We start from the raw sequence: 22,446 nt of genomic DNA, 5'->3' as shown, positions 1-22,446 counted from the left end.
GGGTTCACATTACTGTACCCCAGAATAAGATGGCCAAAGGCAATCCTTGTCAGACATTGCCATTGAAAGTAAGACATTTCAGCTCAGAACTATTCTATTTATGGGTTCTCTACCATGGATGAATACATGTTGTGAAGTCATCATTTGGCAGAGCAGTAATTGTTTACATATCTCACAAAGCTGTCTTCTAACACTGATTGTTGAAGCTATGAATAATGCTTTGAGTAAAAAAAACAATATTGTTTGGTTTCTTTGTGCAAAACCACTAAAATCTCTGCTTGTGGTATTTTTTTAAATTGTAATTGTCCAGCACAAGGTAACTGCTTGTGCACTTCACAACCTTTTTTTAAAAATGATTTTACTCTATTTATGTTCCCTTCTAAATGGACCATATACAACATGGAAAAACACAGCTGAAAACATGGCAACAAACTGAATAATTTAAAAAAATTAAGCCTTGCTGTTTTCTTTGTTTAAAGTAAAACATGTGTTAAATGATCTAGCAGCCATTACTGGTTGGTTTATTCTTTAGTGTCTTGTCAAGAAAATGCATATTACAACATAAAAATTCTTTACCAAGTAGAAGAGTCAAAAGTTGTGCTGTTTATTTATGTTGCAACTAAAATATATTATTAACATTTTATGCAGCCAACATTAACAGAGAACATGGTCCTATTCTAACATAAAATAATGTGCTGAAATGTTCCCTCATATGCAAAACTAGCGAAACAATTTTACTGTGTCATAATTTCTAAAATTTAACATCATCTTGGTGTTTGGTGATTATATGTACACTTACCTACTACATCTAAATGGTATGTATGATTTATGGATCCATGAGCATTTTCTATCACACATGTATAATTGCCCTTATCGGATGGAACAGCGCTTTCCATAATAAGACTCCAGTGTGGAGGTCGAATCTGTTGAAAAAGCAGCAATTTTTTGAGAGAGTCTTGTACAGAAGTAAATTTAACAAAATGCCTGCATTTTTTTGTTCATAATTAAGTAGTCATGTACTAAATGTCAAGATTTAACTCTGTATGTTTTTGTCTCACCTTGCTCCCTGGAATTGAATAGACGCTGATTACCAGAAAAGTACATTTCCATTTTGGGCCCAAAGGACTATAATAGAAGTTGATGCATTAGAACAGAGAATCCATTTTATGCACTGCTGCTGTTTTGCTATGGTTCCTTATTAGTTCTTACTGTAGCGACCTATAGAATTTAGCTTAATAATATGTAATAACTTTGGTCTGCTTAGAAATCAACCATCAGCCTACCTTATTTCCCTCCTTTGCCTTAAACTAACAGATATATATCTCAATAACATAACACAGGCAGCCAAAATATTAGATACTCTATCCTATCATGCAGATTTTTCCCCCACTGTGGCAAAAATTCAACAAGGTACTGTAAGGCAGGAGACAGAACTGGGAGATACAGCAGCATATTATCCTTACAGGATCTGTGTAGTGCCTCAGCTGTTCATCACAATAATTAATGATTTATGCACTGAGATAGAAAGTCAGATGCTTAACTTATCTAATGCAAGATGATGGATTGCATTATTTGAGTATAGTGGTTATTTTGCTGAACTATTAAGTCCACAGGATTCCCAAAAGATATGTAAGCACAAGTTCAATTCATCATGGTAGCTTCATCCAGCATAACTTCCTTCCACCAATGTCAAATTATGCAGAGTTCATATTACAAGTCTTTCTGGTTTCTTGTTACACCCTTTTATATTGCTGTTTTGTGTGATTTTGATCGGGATATCTTGATGCAGACTAGCTCTGCGGACTGCAGTCAATGAATGACACAGTGCAAAATTCAACTGAACTGAGCTACACGGAACATTTCTAGACTGTTTCTATGACTGCAGTTTGATGTTTTACATTCTGTGTGTTATTTGCCTGTTTGTTGTTTTGCCACTTGCATGATTTTTTTTGCACATTGGGTGTTGATGCTTTCTTTGAACAGGGCCCATGGTGTTTCTTTGTTTCGTGACTGTCTGGCGGGAGGGATGGAGAAGATGAATCCCAGGGTTGCATGTTGCATACAAACTTTGATAATAAATGTACTCTGAATCTTTGAGATGTTACTTTTAACTTTGAGAAGGCTGTTGTAAAGTAAATGTATAAGTGGACAGTATAGAGTATAAAGTTAGCTCTCCAATCTACTTAATGATGTAGATGAATTGTAGAAAAGGATTAAATGGTTTATTGACTAATCCAACACATTTTAAATTATGTATTCAAAAAAACTATAAAATCAGTATGTTTTGGATATTGGAAATTTAAAATGAAAAAGTTATAAAAACTCAGTAGATCAGACACCACCTTGTGGAAAAAATAGAATTATCACAGATCCTTGACTTTTGACATGAAATGATCCTTCCTTTTTCTGACTTGCTAACAGTAGCCCATCTACGTATGGAATAAATGATTCACGCATTTATTGTAGAGCTGACCATTGTGCTTGTGGATGGAAGGTCCCAAAGTAATCCACAAGATCATGAAATATAGGAGCAAAATAAGGCCATTCTGCCCATCAAGTTTTTTCCACCATTCAATCATGGATGAATTTTTCTCCCGTTTTCCCATAATGATTTATGCCTTTAAAAATCAGGAATCACTTAATCTCTGCCTTAAATACACTCAAAGACTTGGCCTTCTGTGGTAAAATATTCCAGAGATCCTCTACACTCTGACTGAAGATATTTCTCCACATCAGTTTTAAAGAGACACCCCATTATTAAGAGACTGTGCCCTAAGATCCTAGATTCTCCTACTAATAGAAACATGCTTTCCAGATCCACAACATCCAGGGCGTTCAGTATTCATTCAGTTTCAATGAGATACCTCCTCATCTTTTTGAACTCCATTGATTAGAGACCTAGAGGCATCAGACACTCCTCTACCACATTATCAGAAAAGCAATAAAATACCACAAGAATGCAACAGGTCTGGCAGCATCCATGGAAAGGGAAATATGGTTAATTGTTCAGGTTAAAGATCCTTCTTCAGAAACAAAAACATGAGAAAACAAACATGTTTTAAATTGCAGAGAGAAAGTAATTATGTTACTGGGCAACCAGGCCTCCACCCTATTACAGAAATTCCCTCTCCACCCCAGCCACTCTGCAATTTAAGACATGCTCAACTTCTCACTTTTCTAGTTCTGATTAAGGGCAGTGACCTAAAATCCGATTCTGTTTCTCCACAGAAGCTTTTTATTTTTATATTTATTGAGATACAGCAAGGAATAGGCCCTTCCAGGTCTTCAGTTTAATCCCAGCCTCATCACAGGACAATTTACAATGACTCATTAACCTACCAACCGGTAGGTCTTCGAACTGTGAAAGGAAACCCACATGATCACAGGGAGAATGTACAATCGCTTTACAGGCAGCGGTGGGAATTGAACCTGGTACCACTACACTATGCCAGCCCTGTTTGCCATCTAAAGCATACTGGTACAGAACTTTGAAACAGAACACTAAACTGCTTAAAATATTCAACAGGACATACACTATTTTAGTGAAGGAGATATAAAGAAATGCTAATCTTTTGTCAGAATTGGTGAGAGATAAAACATATACTTTGCAAAGAGGCAAGGGAGAACAAAGAACAAGCAAAGAATCAAAATCTGGATCTAAGTTTTGCCAATGTCATTAGAACCTTAATTGACAGCCAATGAAATAAAATAGTGGTCATGCTTGAACATCATTGAACTCAACATTCAGATTGTAAATTTGAAACTCAATCAGAAATTTGATAAAATATAATAATTAAAATGCAAGTTTTGTTAGTTTCAGATTGCTTCGAAATTTAAAATCAAGCATTTGTTTTGAATCCAGTCTCAGTCTACATTCAAGAGCAGATGCAATATCAATAAATGCACCTGCTTTTTCTGCCATTTCACAATGTATTGATAAATGTTATGCTAAGAAATCAGTAGGCAGATAAAAGGCTGATCTTGTGTTTTCCACACAATGTGTCATTCATAGTGTGAGGTCCATTCTGTCAGCTTCTCATTATGTGAAAACAATTTTTAAAGTGTTGAGAGATAAGGACCAAACTGGCATAACTACACTGCGATATCCCCAGCAATAAAAGGTTCTTTTACATCCTGAATAATTTATTATATGTGAGTTTTAGATCCAAAATTCTAATTTAGATATAAATTCATAGAACTGTAGGAACCAAACAGGCTTCATACACAGTCTCTACAAGAAAAACTTCACATCACTATTCTTTTCCAATAAACGAACCAGTTTTAAGTTGTACAGACCAGACTAAACATCATCTGTGATTGTCTCACATATAGAAGGTTTGACGCCTGGTGCCCTCCTTTATTTGATTTATGACCGACTTGACACTCATTGTTGAATGAGAGACTCTATCTTGCAGACAGAGCATTTGGCAGATGCTTTGCCCGGTTGCCTAACAGTTTAAATCTCAGTACACTAAAATGCGAAAAGAAACCCTCCATCTGCTTTTGTAAACAATGTTCCTTATTTTCTGGTGTTTACAGTACACTGGCGACATGTGAAATTCAAATGCAGTAGAGTGTCCAGAATATAAACAGTTCTGGCACACATACAAATGTAACACAGATTTTCAATTCTAATGCAAGGACTTCTATTTCATGCATAAAGTGACGTTTGGAAATTTCACTAAATGCACTATAATATTATAGAAACATAGAAAACCTACAGCACAACACAGGTCCTTCGGCCGACAAAGTTGTGTCAAACATGTCCCTACCTTAGAAATAACTAGGCTTACCCATAGCCCTCTATTTCACTAAGTTCCATGTACCTATCCAAAAGTCTCTTAGAAGACCCTATCGTATCCACCTCCACCACCGTTGCTGGCAGCCCATTCCACGCACTCACCACTCTCTGCGCCAGAGGCTCAGCAATCCGTAGACAATCCTTCCATGACGTCCACCTTTTCTGCAGCAGTGACAATATCTCTGATCAATAGTGCCACACCCCTGCCTCTTTTGCCTCCCTCCCTGTCCTTTCTGAAACATCTAAAACACGGTACTTGAAGTAACCATTCCCGTCCCTGAGCCATCCAAGTCTCTGTAACGGCCACCACATCATAGCTCCAATTACTGATCCACGCTCTAAGCTCATCCGCTTTGTTCACAATACTCCTTGCGTTAAAATAGACACATCTCAAACCATCTGTCTGATCGCTTCCCTTCTCTATCACCTGCCTATCCTCCCTCACACAGTCTCTAAGCTTTCTCTATTTGTGAGCCAACAGCCTCTTCCCTAGTTTCTTCAGTTCGGTTCCCACCCCCCAACAATTCTAGTTTAAACTCTCCCCAGTAGCCTTAGCAAACCTTAGGGATTCAAGTGCAACCCATCTTTTTTGTACAGGTCACTCCTGCCCCAAAAAAGGTCCCAATGATCCCGAAATCTGAATCCCTGCCCCCGATCCAATCCCTCAGCCACGCATTTATCCTCCACCTCATTCTATTCCTATACTCACTGTCTCGCGGCACAGGCAGTAATCCCAAGATTACTACCTTTGCGGTCCTGCTTCTCAACTTTCTTCCTAACTCCCTGTAGTCTGTTTTCAGGACCTCTTCCCTTTTCCTACCTATGTCATTGGTACTAATATGTACCATGACCTCTGACTGGTCTCCCTCCTACCACAGGATATCTTGGACATGATCTGAAACATCCCAGACCCTGGCACCTGGGAGGCAAACTACCATCCGAGTTTCTTTCCTGCATCCACAGAATAGCCTGTCTGACCCCCTAACTATAGTCCCCTATCACTACTGCCTTCCTCTTCCTTTCCCTACCCTTCTCAGCCACAGGGCCGGATTCTGTGCCAGAGGCATGGCCACTGTTGCTTCCCCCAGGTAGGCTGTCCCCCCCAATAGTAATCAAACAAAAGTACTTATTGTCAAGAGGTACAGCCACAGGGATACTCTCTAGTACCTGACTCTTCCCCTTCCCCCCTGACTGTGACCCACTTGTCTATCTCCCATGGCCCCCGTGTGACCACCTGCTTATAACCCCTTTCTATCACCTTGTCACTCTCCCTGACCAGGCGAAAGTCATCGAGCTGCATCTCCAGTTCCCTAACGCACTCCCTTAGGAGCTCCAGCTCGACACACCGGGTGCAGATATGGTTGTCCGGGAGGCTGGGAGACTCCAGGACATCCCACATCTGATACAAGCACAGAACACTGACTCTGGATTGGGATTGCCAAACGTTATGTGGATTTTCTGGTGTAGTCTGTTTTGTCATGTGCTTTTGTGATATCATTCTGGAGGAACGTTGTCTCATTTTTTAACTGCATTGCATTTGTGGTTTCTAAATGACAATAAACTGAATCTGAATCACACATATACTACTTCCTTTCCTCAATTAACACAGGTAAACCTACCTCGCCTCGTCCTATTACTGCCTAAGCCCGTTGAGCCAAAGCCCGATCACTCTGCCACCTCTCACTCCGCTGCCCACTCTGAACATTGTCCGCTGGATATGGCGGTCTTCTTTTTAAACTTTTCTCACTCTACCGGCTGATGTCACGCGCCTGCGCAGTCTTGCCTCCCTTTACCCCGAGCAGTAAAATGCCCTCACTCCAGAAATCCTTAGCCATTCCACTCGCAGCCTTCTTGCTCCGAATCAAACACCGCTGAAGATTTCTTGCTTTTTTAAACTTTTCCCGCTCCACTGGCTGACGTCACGTACCTGCACAGTTTTGCCTCTCTTTACCCCGAGTAGCAAAATGCCTTCACTCCAGAAAGAAAATATGTTTATAATATAATAATTTGACAAACAGCGCCATTGCAAAACTGACTGATGAACAAAGCTTCGGATTATATATATTGTTCACTGTGTTATTGCTAAGAAAAATACTTCAAAATATCACTTGATGCTCACAGCAGGTTTTTATACATTCAGGACAATTTTCAACTATGCAGAATAGGAATACAAGCATCAACAGACTGGCTGCCTTAAATCCCCATTTAACTTTCTCATGTTTCATCAAAACCAATGTAAAATCAGAAATGGGGTACTATTGGCAATCTATTACTGTCAACTGCTAGTTCAAATTAATTCAGATATTGGCTACAACACCTTGCCAAAATATTGTATAGAGGTTAGTTAAACCCAAGTGTTACAAGTTTAGAACTTCAGTATATGAGGTGCAGTAAACAAATCTGAGGTCACATTTCATTCCAGAATGGATATAGAAGGTTTTTTTATTTGATTTTATACCCTTACAAAGCAGGATAAATTCAAAAGCTAGAATCAAATTTGGGAAAGCATCAGTATCAATCAGATCTAAGTGCCTGAATGGGCTGAATTAGTCCTGGTCTTTTTATATGTGATAGCTGGAAAAATCTGATACTTGTTTGCTGCACAGTGCTTTAACACAGAAACTGCTCCCAATTACTCCTATAATTCCCCATCCACCTGGCATTTTTATGGTAGCCCACTTTCCCCCAGTCTTGACATTTTAATCTCAGTGTTCTAATTCCTCAAAGATATCCTTCCTCTTTATCGTTTTTACCCCTTCAGTAAATGAAACCCCACTGACTTCATTTTTCTTGTATCATTGATCCTAGACTGTGAAACGCCTACTCCAGACTTCTCAGCTTCTCCACCTCCCTATGCTTCTTGAAAGCAAACTCTTTGATTAAGCTTATGCTTGCCCTCCTACAACCACCTCCTTTGGATGAAGAACCAATTTTTGTTATGCTTGGAAACACAACTCTTTCCACATTAAAGATACTTTAACTGAAAGCAGTGATTGTACATGAGCAAGACACAAACACAACTGTCTACATTGAAAAGCAAAAAGCTGTGTGCACAAGTGTAAACCTGTTTGGTCCCACTGTTTCTGCCAAGTGGAAAAACCACTGCACTGAATCTAACCAAGTCACGTACACCACAAACCTCCAGCAACATACTGGTTTCCCAGATGACTTGTGACAATGTAAATCAATTTTCAAGATTTTCTTTTACATTGATCTTCGTTAGAGGTTAATTTATGAATTTATAAGGTTTATGCCATTATAAATAAGAGAAGTGGACCTTACCTTATATGAACCCATTCGATATTCAGGTTTGAACTCACGGCCATTTTTTAACCATCGCATTGTTGGTTTTGGGTTCCCTGCTGCTGGGCAGCGAAACTTCACAGTGTTGGCGGCTGGCACAGCATGCAATCTCTTTTCCATTTTATTAGGCTGAGTCCAGTATGGGGGACCTGTTTCGAACAATCATCATTGTTACTTTAATGCTATTTATCCAAATCTTCCTGTAGCAAGTAAAACACCATTCAATTAAGGTTGGGAGGGGATGGTGAGAGAGAGGGAGGAATAAAGTGAACCAAGCAGATCTATAAAGACCCTATACTGGAAAACACTACAAGATTGAGGCTAAAATAATAAACTGTAATCACCTTCAGTTGCAAGTACCAAAATAATGCTGACTGTACCTCAGCCTCCTGATCTTTTACAGGTTAACAGTAGAGTTTGGAAAAAATAATCAGTAGCTTGTGTGAGCCTGAAGTAGCATGAATACCTTGATGTAAAAACAGGTCCACTGATTGGTTACTGAAAGCCTCAAGTAAATGAATCTTCTATATATGACGTGCATTGCCTATCTGTAGATAGGGGCATGTTTTGCCTGGCTCAGCCAGCAGTGCACTTAAAGGCATACTTGGAAACTACATTAGGTAGGGAAATGGGCATTTAAGCTCGCTGCCAGATTTTCCTGCTTGCTCTTTGTCCCAGTGAGAAAGGCCAGATGGTAGCTTAGAACTTTCACCTCCCCAAGAAGGTATCAGAAGCAGCATGGTATGACTTCATCAGACTTAGGGTGCTAAAGTTTTCTCTGAAAATGAAACTGCAGAACCAAAATAACTGAGTTCCCAATTCTAACTTGCAACTATAATTAACATTTTGCACAATATAATGTATCAGTGGATCCAAAGTAAATTAACAAATGTAAAAACTGGATGTTAACTGTGGCCATTTTCCCTCTCTTAGAAGAGAAACGGCAGCTTGCTGGTTGTTTCATGTTTTGATCTTCCCTCCATCTTGATAGGAATAAAAGGTCTATTTAAAACAAACACTTCAGATTTTACTAGAAGCAGCAAACTTCACGGTACAGAACTTCTTTTGGAAAACACCATTTTCTATTGATGTGCACATTTCAAGCTGTTTGGACTGAGATTCTACAGATATGCCAGGACTGCACAAGCTCCAGGGCAATGTGGAAAGCATTCAAAATACAGGCATGGGAACTGGTTGCAAAATCACTACCTCTAAGCACACAAGTGAATGAACTCCAATACTAGAAGACTGAACACATCCAGCTATCTGTAAAAATAATGCAAGTCAGTTTTAGTCTTTATTAATTTTTGCACTCTCTGTGATCCTTTTAATCACAGACTATATATAGTATAATCAATTAATACACTTTTATTCAAGAAAGGCAGCAGAACTTGCTTTCTTTGGCCCCAGATTAATCCTCTCAAATTTTTATTAATTTCAAAAATTCTATTAGCCAAAATCAAGAGATTTTAAATAAGTCCTTATCTTAATAACTGGAAAATCTAGAATGTTTGTACATTTGCTTTAATTTATGTGAAATTCTATTTCTAACTGCAACCTGAACTTCCTGAAATAAATCTAACTAATGTGGAGTTAAAAACAATAATCGGCTTAAACCGGACCTTATTCCATTTCCTTTTTGGACCTCTTTCTATACTCTTACCATTATGAAGGTTTCTATTCTACAGTACTTTTATCATCAGCAATGAATTCAGGCTAGGTAGTCATTAATAGCCCAAAATGTTGACATTTTCTTTTTTATATTTTCTTGCAGTGTTTATTTTACTCCGAGGAAACTCAGCAAAAGGCCTGCATGCACAGCAATATTGCAAAACAAAATTATAGTTATCTATCAAGAAGATGTATAAACAGCAGCTTGTCCTTTATATTTTTGTAATTGCTTGAAGCTTAGTAAAACTGACCAATAATTTAAACCTATATAATTTCAGGTCATTCATTTTAAGTACATACCAATGAGGCAACAGTATACAGGCTCCTGTAATTCTAAAGGAAATTTGTTCAAACTTCAGAAATTTATTCTCCCACACTGTTTTGACCGTTTGAATTCATATTGAATCACATATGACTAGTTTCACTTTCCAGCTTCACCGCAGATAAACAAATTTGCTGCATTGTTATTCTTGACCAATAAATACTTTGACTCATCATGTTTACTTAACTAGAAATCACATTACACTGTGTACTCTTGACCAAATGAAGGTACACATTGTCAAAACTGCAGAATCCAACCATTGTATATACATTAAATACTAATTTGTATTCTTGCTTCCTTGCAGCCATAGATTTACCATTCAAATGCTTAGTTCATATTAGCTTTGAGTAAATGGAATGTTCAATGACATTCTCTATAATAAAATTGGACAAAGCCTGTTTGTACATATGAATTTTAATTGCTAACTGTTGAATATTTCGTCTAAAACTCTTTGGCATTCCTTTCACATTTTCTTGTTACAGTTTCCTCTTGTAGTATTTTGCTAGATGCAATTGCAGTCATCTCTAATATTGCTTGTTAATCAAGTCAATTTCTGCATCCCATCCAAAGCATGATATCTCCCTCTCTTTCACCTGGAGTTTCTACCACCCTTGCCTTCTGTAGAGGTATAAGCCGGAGCCCAGCAGTAAATTCTAAATATATCAGCTGTGAAGAACTACCACGCAAAGAGTACGCATTGAATTTCTTTCCCATCCTTGTGGTGGACAAAAGAACACCTTGCATTCATTCGCTGCCATTTCAGGTGTGCTTGGAATTTATACTATTTGAGATCTTAAAAGTTTGAACACGAGTTAAATTATTTCACAACAAAGTATGCTGACTGTGCAATGTCACTCAAAAAATCTGCTATTGTTAGCGGGAATTTGTTCATAATTTACACTGGAAAAACAAGAACATAAATAAAGTAAGTAAACTGTCGGAAAGTTTACAAGAGCTTTGCGGAAGTATTATTCATCAAGAGAAAAGTTATTCAATGATTCAAGCAAATTCCTTTACAAATGAGTAAATATGTGATACGAACCAAGTTATTTAAAGTCTAAGATTCCAATTTTCTTACAATATTTCAAAATTTACCACTCTTAATGAGCTATACAAAGTGATGGCCTACCAGCAATAAACCTGGCCATTACACATATAAACTTATTATTATTATGGAATATTAAGAGGCTTCACACAGAAAAATATAGCACCAAAACATTGTAACAAAGAACTAATTATCCTCTGCAATATTTTAACGATGGCAATTCATGTTGGATCCACAGGACATAATCTCTGCAAGACAATTCTGAGCATTAAATATACTATGGCTCGTGCCTTTCAAATGAATTCACTTTAAAACTTAACCAAAACTTTCTCCATCCACCAAGTGCTGACCAAAAAATACCTTTAGGTCACATTTGCAACTGTCAATACTAATTACACTAATAGATAGGTAAGAAATAGTATTCAGTAATAGGATTCATTAACAATACAGATCCTTTGTCATTATCTTAATTTGATTTTAGTTCCAACAGTATTACATTTGATAAAAATGGGGGAGCATTTTAAGACTTGAGCATAAAAGTCTAGGATAACATGTCAAAGCATTACCTAGGAATTGTTCCACAAACAGAAAGTATCATCATTCAGATGAAATATTAAACGGAAGATTCACTTGCTCTCTTCGGCAGAGTAATATTTTGAAGAAGAGTAGGGATGTTATCAGTAGTGCCCTTGATATACTTTGTAAAATTTGAGCTTTGGTTAGCAAAATCAATTCATGTTGAAATATTTAGTAGCAAATGCCTGTCTAGTATTTCTCACTTTTTCATTTAATGTTACATCTTGTCTTCCCATTTTCCTGTTTCCCATCGGAACCATAAATGTTTGCTTGTACCTTCAGGCTGTATAAAATATTTTGTTAGATGTAAGCATGTCTGATTTAAACCCAAGTTCAGGGTTGGAGTTACGGTACAAAGGCTGACCCACCTTTCAACATCCATTCCATAATTTAAGTTAATACAGTAGATCCAGGTATCAAATAACATGGGAATCATGGTGAATTAATCTCGCATTAGAAAATGCACGTTCCATCTGCCTTTACTTCAACCTTAATACGTTCTTCAGTGCTTACCATTAGCTGTCACCTCCACAATTTCAATAAACGTAAAGCTCTTATGGGAAACACCAGTTTCCTGAGGCCTTAAAGACCTTTATTCCTTAAAGAATAGTCATTTTCTTCCTTATAGAGCATATTTTCTAAATTACAAGCTAGAGCTCATGAACTAATTTAAATCAGAGACAAAGGCTCTTTTGTGTTAAATACCAATGATTAATGTAATTATGGTTGTATAGTACCATGCTACAAAGGATGTTGGTCCTGGTGACAACAAAGTAAAGGTAAAACCATTAAGTAATGTTTTATATCCATTATAAACATTGCCCACATCAGTACAACTTATTTTTAGCACGATGTTTCCAGCTCATTTCCACTAAATATCAATAGTATAATCAGTTACTCCCTTCAACCATCAGCCTTTTGAATCATGAGGTTTAACTTCACTCGCCCTATCATTGAAATGTTCCCACAACCATTAAACTCACTTTCAATGACTTTTCATCTCCTATTCTCAATATTTATTGCTTATTTATTTATTATTATTTCTTCTTTCTTTTTGAACTTGCACAGTTGAACACCCAAATTGGAAGGTCTTTCATTGATTCTGTTATGATTACTACTCTCTAGATTTATTGAGTATGTCCCCAACTGCAAGGAAACGAATTTCAGGGCTGTATATGTACCGTTTGTACTTTGATAAGTTCAAAGTAAATTTATTTTGAACTACAAAGGCAATACCTGTTACTGTACAAAATGTCTGCAATACTCAATGACACGAACATACAAAGTAATTTGAGATCTCCTCAAAGAAAAAGAACTACTAGCATTAAACTTTGGCTGGACTTTTAACTTAATATGTGGCAGGCCATTTGGCCAATCATGTCTATGTGGATCGATGGCCACCCATCTATATCAATCCCATCTTCTAACACTTAGCCTACAGCTTTTTGTGCTTAGATGTTCTTATCTAGATACTTTGTAAATGCTTTCAGTGACTCAGCTTCCATTACTCTTTCAGGTAGTGCATTCCACTCTGGTTAAAAAAAAGGTCCCCCTCAGAATCCTTCTAAATTTCTGACATGGGGAAGGTTTCCTGTAGTTTATTCAACCTATACCCATTATAATTTTATACACTTCATTCATCTCTCCCACTCCAGGGAAAGCGGAACCCTATGTCTCCTTGTATGCCCATGATCAATATCAGAGCTTGTTAAGCATTATGCAAAATAATTTAATTAAATGTTTAATGCAAAATTGTGAACAACAATTTAAGGAATTTTGGTTATTAAATAATAGTAAAAACAAGCTAGATGGCAAATAACTTCTATAAAACAGAATAATTCAAGCAAAGCAAAAGCTTACTACACTAATAATGTGGGGGTTTTTTTTTACAGCGAGCTGCCAATTTTCACAATAAGCTCTAAGGATTGATTAAGCTTGTACACACAAGAGATTCTGCAGATACTGGAAATCCAAAGCAACACAGACAAAATGCTGGAGGAGTTCAGCAGGTCAGGCAGCGTCTGAAATGAATAAACAATCAACGTCTTGGGCCGAGACCCTTCAATCTTGTATATTTTCTGAGATGCAAAATTAATAGATTATCAGTTCACAATAATAATAGTAAATAAATTAAACTTATCGCGGTGCTGGCCAAACGTTGCTTCTCTTTTAACAACGTGTTAATGTAGGGAAATAGGGAATGAAAAAATTGCTATCAAAATACAGCGTACACACCTTAGAATATGAAGCTCCTTTTATAAATAGTTGGAATGTAATTTTTATGTTGTAACAGTGGTATTGCATGTTATCATTCTACTTTACGAGGATAGATTAAGTAGGATTGGTCTATGCTGACTAGAGTTGATAAGACTGAGAGATGCTCTTACTGAAAGATAGAGGACTGAGAAGGGTTGACAAGTTAGATTTTGATAGGATCCTTCTCCTGGGTGGGAATCTGTAAATATGGAACATTCTCATAATAAGAGGTTGGCTATTTAGGAATGTTGTGCCTTTACTCAGGGAGGAGTGGAAGAGTGAGATGTAAATCTTTGAAATACTTACCCATAGGACTGTGGATACTCGGGCAATGAGTATATTCAAGGATAACACTGATAGATTTTTTGACTCTAAGGGAATTAAGAGAACTGGGCATCACTGAGTTGAGGTCAAGGATCAGCCTTGATCAGCCAAGCATTGCTCCAAATAGCAGAGCAAGCTCTAATTGTGGTACGTTCAACCTGTGCTCTTTTTTTATTGCCCTTAAATATACAGAATAATAAATCATGGACAACACCAATTTTTTTTTTTTTTTTTTTTTTAAACACTGCTGCAACTTTCAGTGTATACTGCTCTGTCAAACACTTCACTTCCTTTCCACTAAACCAACTTAATTGCCAAGTTGGGGCACATTCTAATGCATAACATACAGACTGAGCTTGGTTATCATTCCCCATCGCCAGCACACTTTAAAGATCTGAACTTAGCCATGCATGTATGAAAGTCAGAGACAAGCTGTAACCTGCGTGTAAGATTGCTGCTGGTTCTCTACAGACTGGCTGTCTACATGTAAATTTGGCGCAGGCCAATATGTCAAAATGGTTCATTAAGACCACAATCATAAACAATTTAAATTGAAAATGAAATACTGTCCTGCTCCACAATGCCATCAAGTCTATTGTACCAAGTAGAGAGACGAAGCATTACCAGATATAGGACAAGGAATCACTGGTACACTGTCCTGTATATACACTCAGAGGCCACTTTATTAGGTATGCCTGTACACCTGCTCGTTAATACAAATACTTAATCAGACAATGCATAATAGCACACAGACAAGGTCGAAAGGTTCAACTGTTGCTCCGACCAAACATCAGAATGGGGAGCAAATGTGATCTAAATGACTTTGACCGTGGAATGATTGCTGGTGCCATACAGGGTGGTTTGAGTACATCAGAAGCTGCTGATCTCCTGGTACTTTCACACACAACAATCTCCAGAGTTTACAAAGAATACTGTGAAAAATAAAATAAAAAATCTAGTTCTATGGGTGAAAATGTCTTGTTAATGAGAAACATCAGAGAAAAATGGCCCGACCGGATGAAGCTGATAAACAACCACATGTTACAAAAGTGGAATCTCTGAATGCATAACACATTAAACTTTGAACTGGATAGGCTACAGCAGCAGAAGACAACAAACATACACTCAGTGGCCACTTTATTAGGTATAGCCTGTGCCTAATAGAGTGACCACTGAGTGAATATTCAGCAACATACAAATCCGTGGAATTTCTCATCAGTTTCTAATTTTCAAAGGCTGCTTCTGTCATAACCAATATGGCAAACAGGCAATTCCTTCCCAGCTCTACACCAAGAGAAGATCAACATTGTGACCTAGGACTTAACTTTATTTGACCTGTCCCCAAATTGTGCTGTTCAACATGTGTTAGCCACCTATCCCATTGCAACAGTTAAGAGTTGCCAGATGCAACAGCATGAGTAAATTGAACTTGTATGTAGAACTTCCCCATAGAAAATGGCATTTAACTTTAAATATGCTATGCAAATCTTTATTCTATTATAAACAGCCATCTAGTTATTCTATAATAAACAGTGAGCTGATTTTGAATGGAATTAGTTGACTATGATGACAGCTGAAAGGGGAACGTTTCTACAAGTACAAAAAAACTGTCCTGTTTTTTCCAGCAGTGCAATAGATCTTTAATATCTAATTGAACTGCTTTAATAGACAAATGAGACTGTAGATCAACTACTGAATAACACTTTGATAAGCAGTGGTTTCAGTTTTATATTGTAATGCGATCTGGTACAGGTTCTAAATCTGCAAATCTTAGTCATAGAGGAGAAAGCCACAAATAACCTTCAACCTATTTTATTTCCTTTTGGATTCTTTTCAGAGGTATATCATGTGAAATAGCTTCTGGAAGCTGAATTCTTGTCAAAATTAACCTATCGTGAACATGGCAGACAAACTGGACATGATAATGGACTCCAAAAGAGTACACAATTACTAGATAGAGTAGGCACATCCAGGATAATCTTTAACATCATAAAGTTTTTGTTTCATTCCTTGGTGTAAGAACAAAATTAATACCATGCTTTCAGTTAAAGTTCCCCAGAGCAGTGCAAAGATGGTTGCAGGATAAAAACTTTATGTACATTTGAAACGAATAGTATTTTGCAAATGTTTATCTGCTTAGAGTTTGAGGCCATCAATTTCATATATATGAAATTAGATATACCTGTAGGACCTTATGCACCTGCTGACTTAATTATATGAACCTACAGTCTATCTCCTCAGCCTGTACTTACTTATCTTGTTACCATCAATGGTTGTCTCTTCTGACCCATCACTATCCTCTTCATCATCCCCTGAGGAAATGGCATCTGGAAGAAAACCATAATCTGTAATCTTCTCAGGATTATGGAAAATCAATTGATGGATATTTGTAAGGTAGTTCCAAAGCATTCTTTTTCCCTAACTATCCCCATATCATCACTGTTGGCCAAAGGAAAATAATTGTATCACTATTGATTTGCAGTATTAGTTAGGTAAAAATAATTAAATGTCAATATCCAATGCAGGAGCACAAGAAATTAAGAGCAGAAGTAGGCCAGCCCTCCTCAAACATACCTGGTTATAGATGTTCTATACTGGCCTCAATTACCTTTCTATACCAGTTCCTCATAACACTCAATCTTTCAAATATTTATCTATCTCCAACATAAATATATCTTATGATCTGACCTCCACAATCTTTGCAGGTAGAGAATTCCAGAGATTCACTCACTTTGAGAGAAGAAATTTCTATGTATCCGAGTCTTAAATGACTGACCCCTTAATCTTGTAGATTTGTTTACTTGTATAGCACTCTCCCACTCATGAAAACAAGGCAACATCTCTTCTGTCAAGCCCCCTTACAAATGTAATTGATTGAATAAGGTCACCTCTTATTCTTCTAGACTCAAGGGAATATAAGCCCAATATCAAATTATCTAGCGCTCTAAACAGGATAACTCTCTAATTCCAGGAAAAGCTTGATGAATCTCTTTTTAACTGCCTCGATTGCTACCATATCCCTTTTTTTAAAAAAAGGTAAGAGACCAAAACTGCAGAGAATTCTAGATGTAGTTTCACTAACACCCTATACAATAATAAATCCTCCTTGATCTTAATTTCCAGCCCCTTCAACTTAAAGGTCAACATGTCATTTCATTTACCTTCGTAATTTCTTGTTCAACCTGCCTGCTAACATTTGTGAGTCATGCACTAGAGCACCTAGATCCTTTAGATAATGATCGATAGTTTCATTCCTCTTAATTTGCTTGTGTATATTTTCCCCATATTAAATTCCATTTGCCGAGTTTTCACGCCATCACTCAATCTATATCCTGATTGAGAATCACAATGTCCTTATCACAACATGCCCTACCTATACATTCTTATCATCAGCAAACTAAAAAATTTTATATTTTATTCCTACTTCCTGGTTTTAACTTTAAGTATTTGCAGGACAAGAACATATCTTTAGGTATTCTACATCCTTTCAATTTGAAAAAGACCCATTTATTCACACTCTTTGCTTATTATGTGATAACCAGTTTTCAATCCAATACATCAGACTCTTGACATATGCATCAGCCTTTTCTGTGGAACCTTGCCAACTCCCTTTAGAAAATCTAAATGCATAACACTATTTTTTCTATGAGCTCTTCCTATCATATCCAAGATTCACTATGTACCGGTACATAACATGGACCTGTATCATCTTTGATTATTTAAATTGTTCCTTCCAAAGCCAAGCATAATTTTCAGAATTAAATACTCCCAATCTTGCATATTGGAAAAACACGGAAGATGTTTACAATATACCTTCAGTACAACTCCAACTCAGACGAACGAGCCAAGTTAAGGAACTAACTTTGAGGGCTAATCATGTTTCAAGTGCTATCTCATAACGAGAACATCTCATAACATCTGAGATATCTCATAACATTAAAACCAACAATTACTGCACCAGGAAGATCTTTATGAGATGTACAAATTGATATTTCATTTTGAACATCCCTTTGCAGATGCAAAATAAATCGCTACCTAAAAATGTGTTTTGTTTCTTCAAACAAAAACTGAAATGACTAGCATAACTAAAATGTATCTACCAGCATGATCTAACATGACTTTTATTTGGTATTATTGTGTCCTGTATTATTGCAAAATGGACGAGTGCAGAAATAGAACAAGTCTTAATCCAAGAACAATATGATTCTTTTTGAAATCTGTCATTCCCTTAATCCTGCTTTGCAGTCTCTCAGTTCGGCTTTCAATTTCTATTTGTCCACATTGCCAACACCACCCTCTGCATCACTAATCCCAACCATAAACACAATCACTTCCCCTCCACCTGCCATCTTCAACCTCTGACTCAAAATTATGCCTGGAGAGACAACCAAGATAAGGGTTGAACTTTGTAGAATGTCTGGTTGAAATATTACTCACCTGTAATGTTTACAATGAAGTATACAGTACCACTGCCTACTGGTCTATTTGTGGTACAAGCATAAAGGCCCGAATCCTCATGTGTGGCATTACTAATTTGTAAGTACTCTCTGATAATATAAGTCTTATTGTTGTGCCCTATTTGTTGCCCAACTTTAGTCCAAATGATGTTCTGTACATCCTCTTTCAAAGGACATTGCATTTGAAGCAAATCTCCTGGATGCGCTGTGTACACTTCAGGCTGAGAGATTTGGTAGTTTGATGAAGGCTCTGCAAAGCAAGAAAAAGGAAGGAATGGGAAGGAAAAGGATAGTTGCAATATTGGTCAGAAAAATCTGACTTCAGTTGTTGCCCCATTTTGCTTTAGAAAAAATGCAATAATGAGCCAAAGTTAACACTGGAAATTAAATAGCATTTGTCGTTAGACTCACTGAAGATGATTTTAATTCTTTGCAAAAATTAAAAACAGGCGATACAGGAAGTCAATGAAGAGGAAATGGAGCAAAGCATAACAAAGCAGCCAATCTGGTATCACTCATTTTACCCAATTACTGAAAGATAAATTATCACCATTCTCATTGCTTACATGAGGAGCAGAATGCATTAGATATAACGCTCATCTATGTAGGAATAAAATCATAGCAAAACTACAAAAAGAAATTGGTTAAAAATTCCCCACAAATTAATATTTCTTAAGGGTTCGCAGAAATTTTAAAACATGGTAATGTAATTATATGGTAACATTCTGAAGTACATCCAGCAACTTTGCCATGAAATGCAACTGCTTTTCTAACTTAGCAGAATAATATCAAATTTGCAGCTATCCTTATTAATGAAAAGGTGTTAATCGACATGATATTGTAAAAGTTTCTGGACTATGAAGATAATTTCAAGGTAAGCCATTAATAACATTAGTTGGTGCATCCCACAACATGTGCAGATACACAAACATCAAAACACATCCAAAGTTATAATGTTGGAAAATCAATGGGAATGGATCAGTTACCTTGCCTCTGTAGAATGGCCTCAAATAACTAAAAAGAATTTGACAAAATTATTTGTCCCAATCTCACTCCTCTGCCTTGGAAGCACAATTCACCTTGAATTTTGGCTGCCATTAGGAAATAAAAGTAATAAAATAAAATAAAAATAAAAATAAAAGAATTGTAGAACAAGTTTTCTAATTTTACCCAGTAAGTGATGGGTTTGGCCTGCACTCCATGATACTCCTGATCTGAATTATAATGAGTCAGAAAGGGAAGATCAGAAAAATTGCAGAGAACATTCCTCCCAATAGAGGGATAAGGATATACAGTATGCAGGAGCTAATATCAGATGGATAGCTGTTGCTGAGCCAATACCCAGTTCCAACTGATGAATGGTTCAATAAAAAGATATCCCGTATGCTAATACTTAATGTGTGTGGGAAAGCTATATAATAGAATTAAGCACAAAGATCAACTTAATACACCATTCGTATTTTTCCAGACTATGCAATACAAATTACATAGTGATCTTGAGAGGTCTTTATATTTTTAGTTCAGTCTTTCATATCTGACTAAATTATAAATCTGCATAAAAGACAGAACTCATTTTCCAACAGAATGACATCCATTACAAGAAACCCATCTGAGACATGTCATTTTAATTAAGCTGTAATTATGTTAAGAAAATTACTTCTGGTCTTTCAGGTTTCAACAAGGAACCGCTGTAATGAATCACCAAGTATTGCTTGCACTACACTTCATGAAGACTGTGTGAAGTAATTTGATATGACTGGTGTCTACATTCCCAGATGATAAAGTGACTGCAGAATTACTTTTAATTGCACTTTGGGTGAACAAGCCTTGAAGGAACAACATTTCATAAGACAAGTTTCTTTAGAGACGTGAAAACAGTAATTATTCATTGCAGACTCCCTAAGCAATAAGCTCCATCTCCCTACTGTCAATACTTTGCTACAAATTAGTAAACTGTATTTTTAAACTTCCTACATGGGACCTTTCATATTTTAATTGATGTACTTTTCTCCATTACTTCTTCCCCTCTCACCCATTTCGCATATACACATGGTATAACAGCAATTGTGTATTTACGGTTTTCTAGAGACACATTCAATCTTGCTTCCCTCATTTTTTAAGATTAAGCTTTATGTGTCACATGAATAACAGAAACATATAGTGAGATGCGCTGTTTTGCGTCAACAATCAAAGCAGTCTGGATTGCTGGGGACAGCCTGCAAGTAGCCCCTTGCTTCCAGCTGCAATATAGTATGCCCACAACTTCCTACCCCTAATTCATATGTCCAGATAATATTCCAGTTTCAAGTTTTATCAGAGTACAACAATTAAACAATTATGTTTAATCTACCAACACACTTCTCTGCTCATAACTTCTGTGCGACTATTTTACATCAAGGGAATCAATACTGATCTTCTGATAACTATTTAGCGCAGAACGCTTCAGTGAGGACAAAAGATCCGTAGGGGTTGCAGGGCACATTTGAGGAGATGCATTTCAAATACAATTCTGGTAACCTACATGGTAAAAAAAAAAGGCAATTGTCTCAAAAAGAATCCACATATGCTACCTACCACGTGCACATGAAAACATTACATTTAGTTAAAACGTTGAAATGTGACCATGGAGCTCAGCACTGTCTACTTAATGAAGTTTAGCAGTAGCAATGAATCAATTGGATTATATACTTCAGGAGAAAACTCAAATCGCTTCCACAATTTATTTCCAATCTAAATAATATTTCCCAATAGTAATAACTTGTCTAGTTGTTATTTTTATTTATGAAATCATAAAAGTAAGTACTGTTACTCTCCTGATTGCTTTTCTCACTATGCACAAGTCCAATCTGTTCATTTAATGAATTAGGGTTATGGCATACCAACAGAATCAAAAAACAGTGTGAAATCCGCAGAATCCAAGCTCAGAAATCTTTGACAGTCTTCCTCACTGTCTGCTACACCCCACCCTCGGTGTCACCTGCAAATTTACCGATCTAATTTACCAAATTATTGTCTAAATCATGAGTATCGATGATAAAGAACAGTGGACTCAATACTGATACCTGAAGCATATCACTAGTCACAGGCCTCCAAATAGAAAGATTACAATCTACTACTACTCTCTGGCTTCTCCCGCTAAGCCAACACTAATCCAATTGACTATTTCATCCTGAACACCAAGCGACTTAACCTTCTGGACCAGCCTTCCATGTGGACGTTTTCAAAGACCTTGCTAAAATCCATGTAGACAACGTCCACCTCCTTCCCTTCAATCTTCTTGGTAACCTCCTCAAAAAACTCTCTAAGATTGGTTGGATAGGACCTGCCATGCTCAAAACCATGTTGACTATCCCTAATTAAACCTTGTCTATCGAAGAATCGATACATCCTGTCTCTTACAAAACCTTCAAGTAATTTACCCACAATTTATTTGTCAGGCTTGCCATACTATAATTTCCCAACTTATTCTTAGAGCCTGTCTTAAATAACAGAACCACATTAATTATCCTCCAGTTCTTTGGCACTTCATCGCTGGCCAAAGACATTTTGAAAATCTCTTCCAGGATCCCTGAAATTTCTGCACTAGCCTCCCAGATGGTCCTAGAGGCACTGGTGATTTACTCACCTTAATTCATCTCAAGGCAGCAAGCACTTCCTCTTCTGTAATCCAGATATGGTCCACGACTTTACG

General features: G+C 37.0%; 1 protein-coding gene across 9 annotated transcripts in view; it reads right to left on the bottom strand.

The window, feature by feature from the left end:
• Positions 1–22,446, bottom strand: part of LOC140715460 (fibroblast growth factor receptor 2-like) — a 182,349-nt gene that overhangs the window by 56,921 nt on the left and 102,982 nt on the right. For 7 of the 9 annotated variants that reach the window (XM_073027689.1, XM_073027690.1, XM_073027686.1 and 4 more), the window contains 4 exons: positions 18,736–19,005; positions 16,551–16,625; positions 8,084–8,253; positions 800–923 (listed from right to left, as the gene is read on the bottom strand). In XM_073027689.1, coding sequence (XP_072883790.1) covers positions 800–923; positions 8,084–8,253; positions 16,551–16,625; positions 18,736–19,005 — 639 coding nt within the window. The remainder of the gene's footprint in view (positions 1–799; positions 924–8,083; positions 8,254–16,550; positions 16,626–18,735; positions 19,006–22,446) is intronic. The other 2 variants (XM_073027694.1, XM_073027695.1) reach the window with 2 other exon arrangements.

The sequence above is a fragment of the Hemitrygon akajei genome, chromosome 23, assembly GCF_048418815.1.
Source record: "Hemitrygon akajei chromosome 23, sHemAka1.3, whole genome shotgun sequence".
NCBI classification, from domain to species: domain Eukaryota; kingdom Metazoa; phylum Chordata; class Chondrichthyes; order Myliobatiformes; family Dasyatidae; genus Hemitrygon; species Hemitrygon akajei.
Note: the sequence above shows the minus strand (reverse complement) of the source record. Positions and strands in the feature narration are given on the sequence as shown.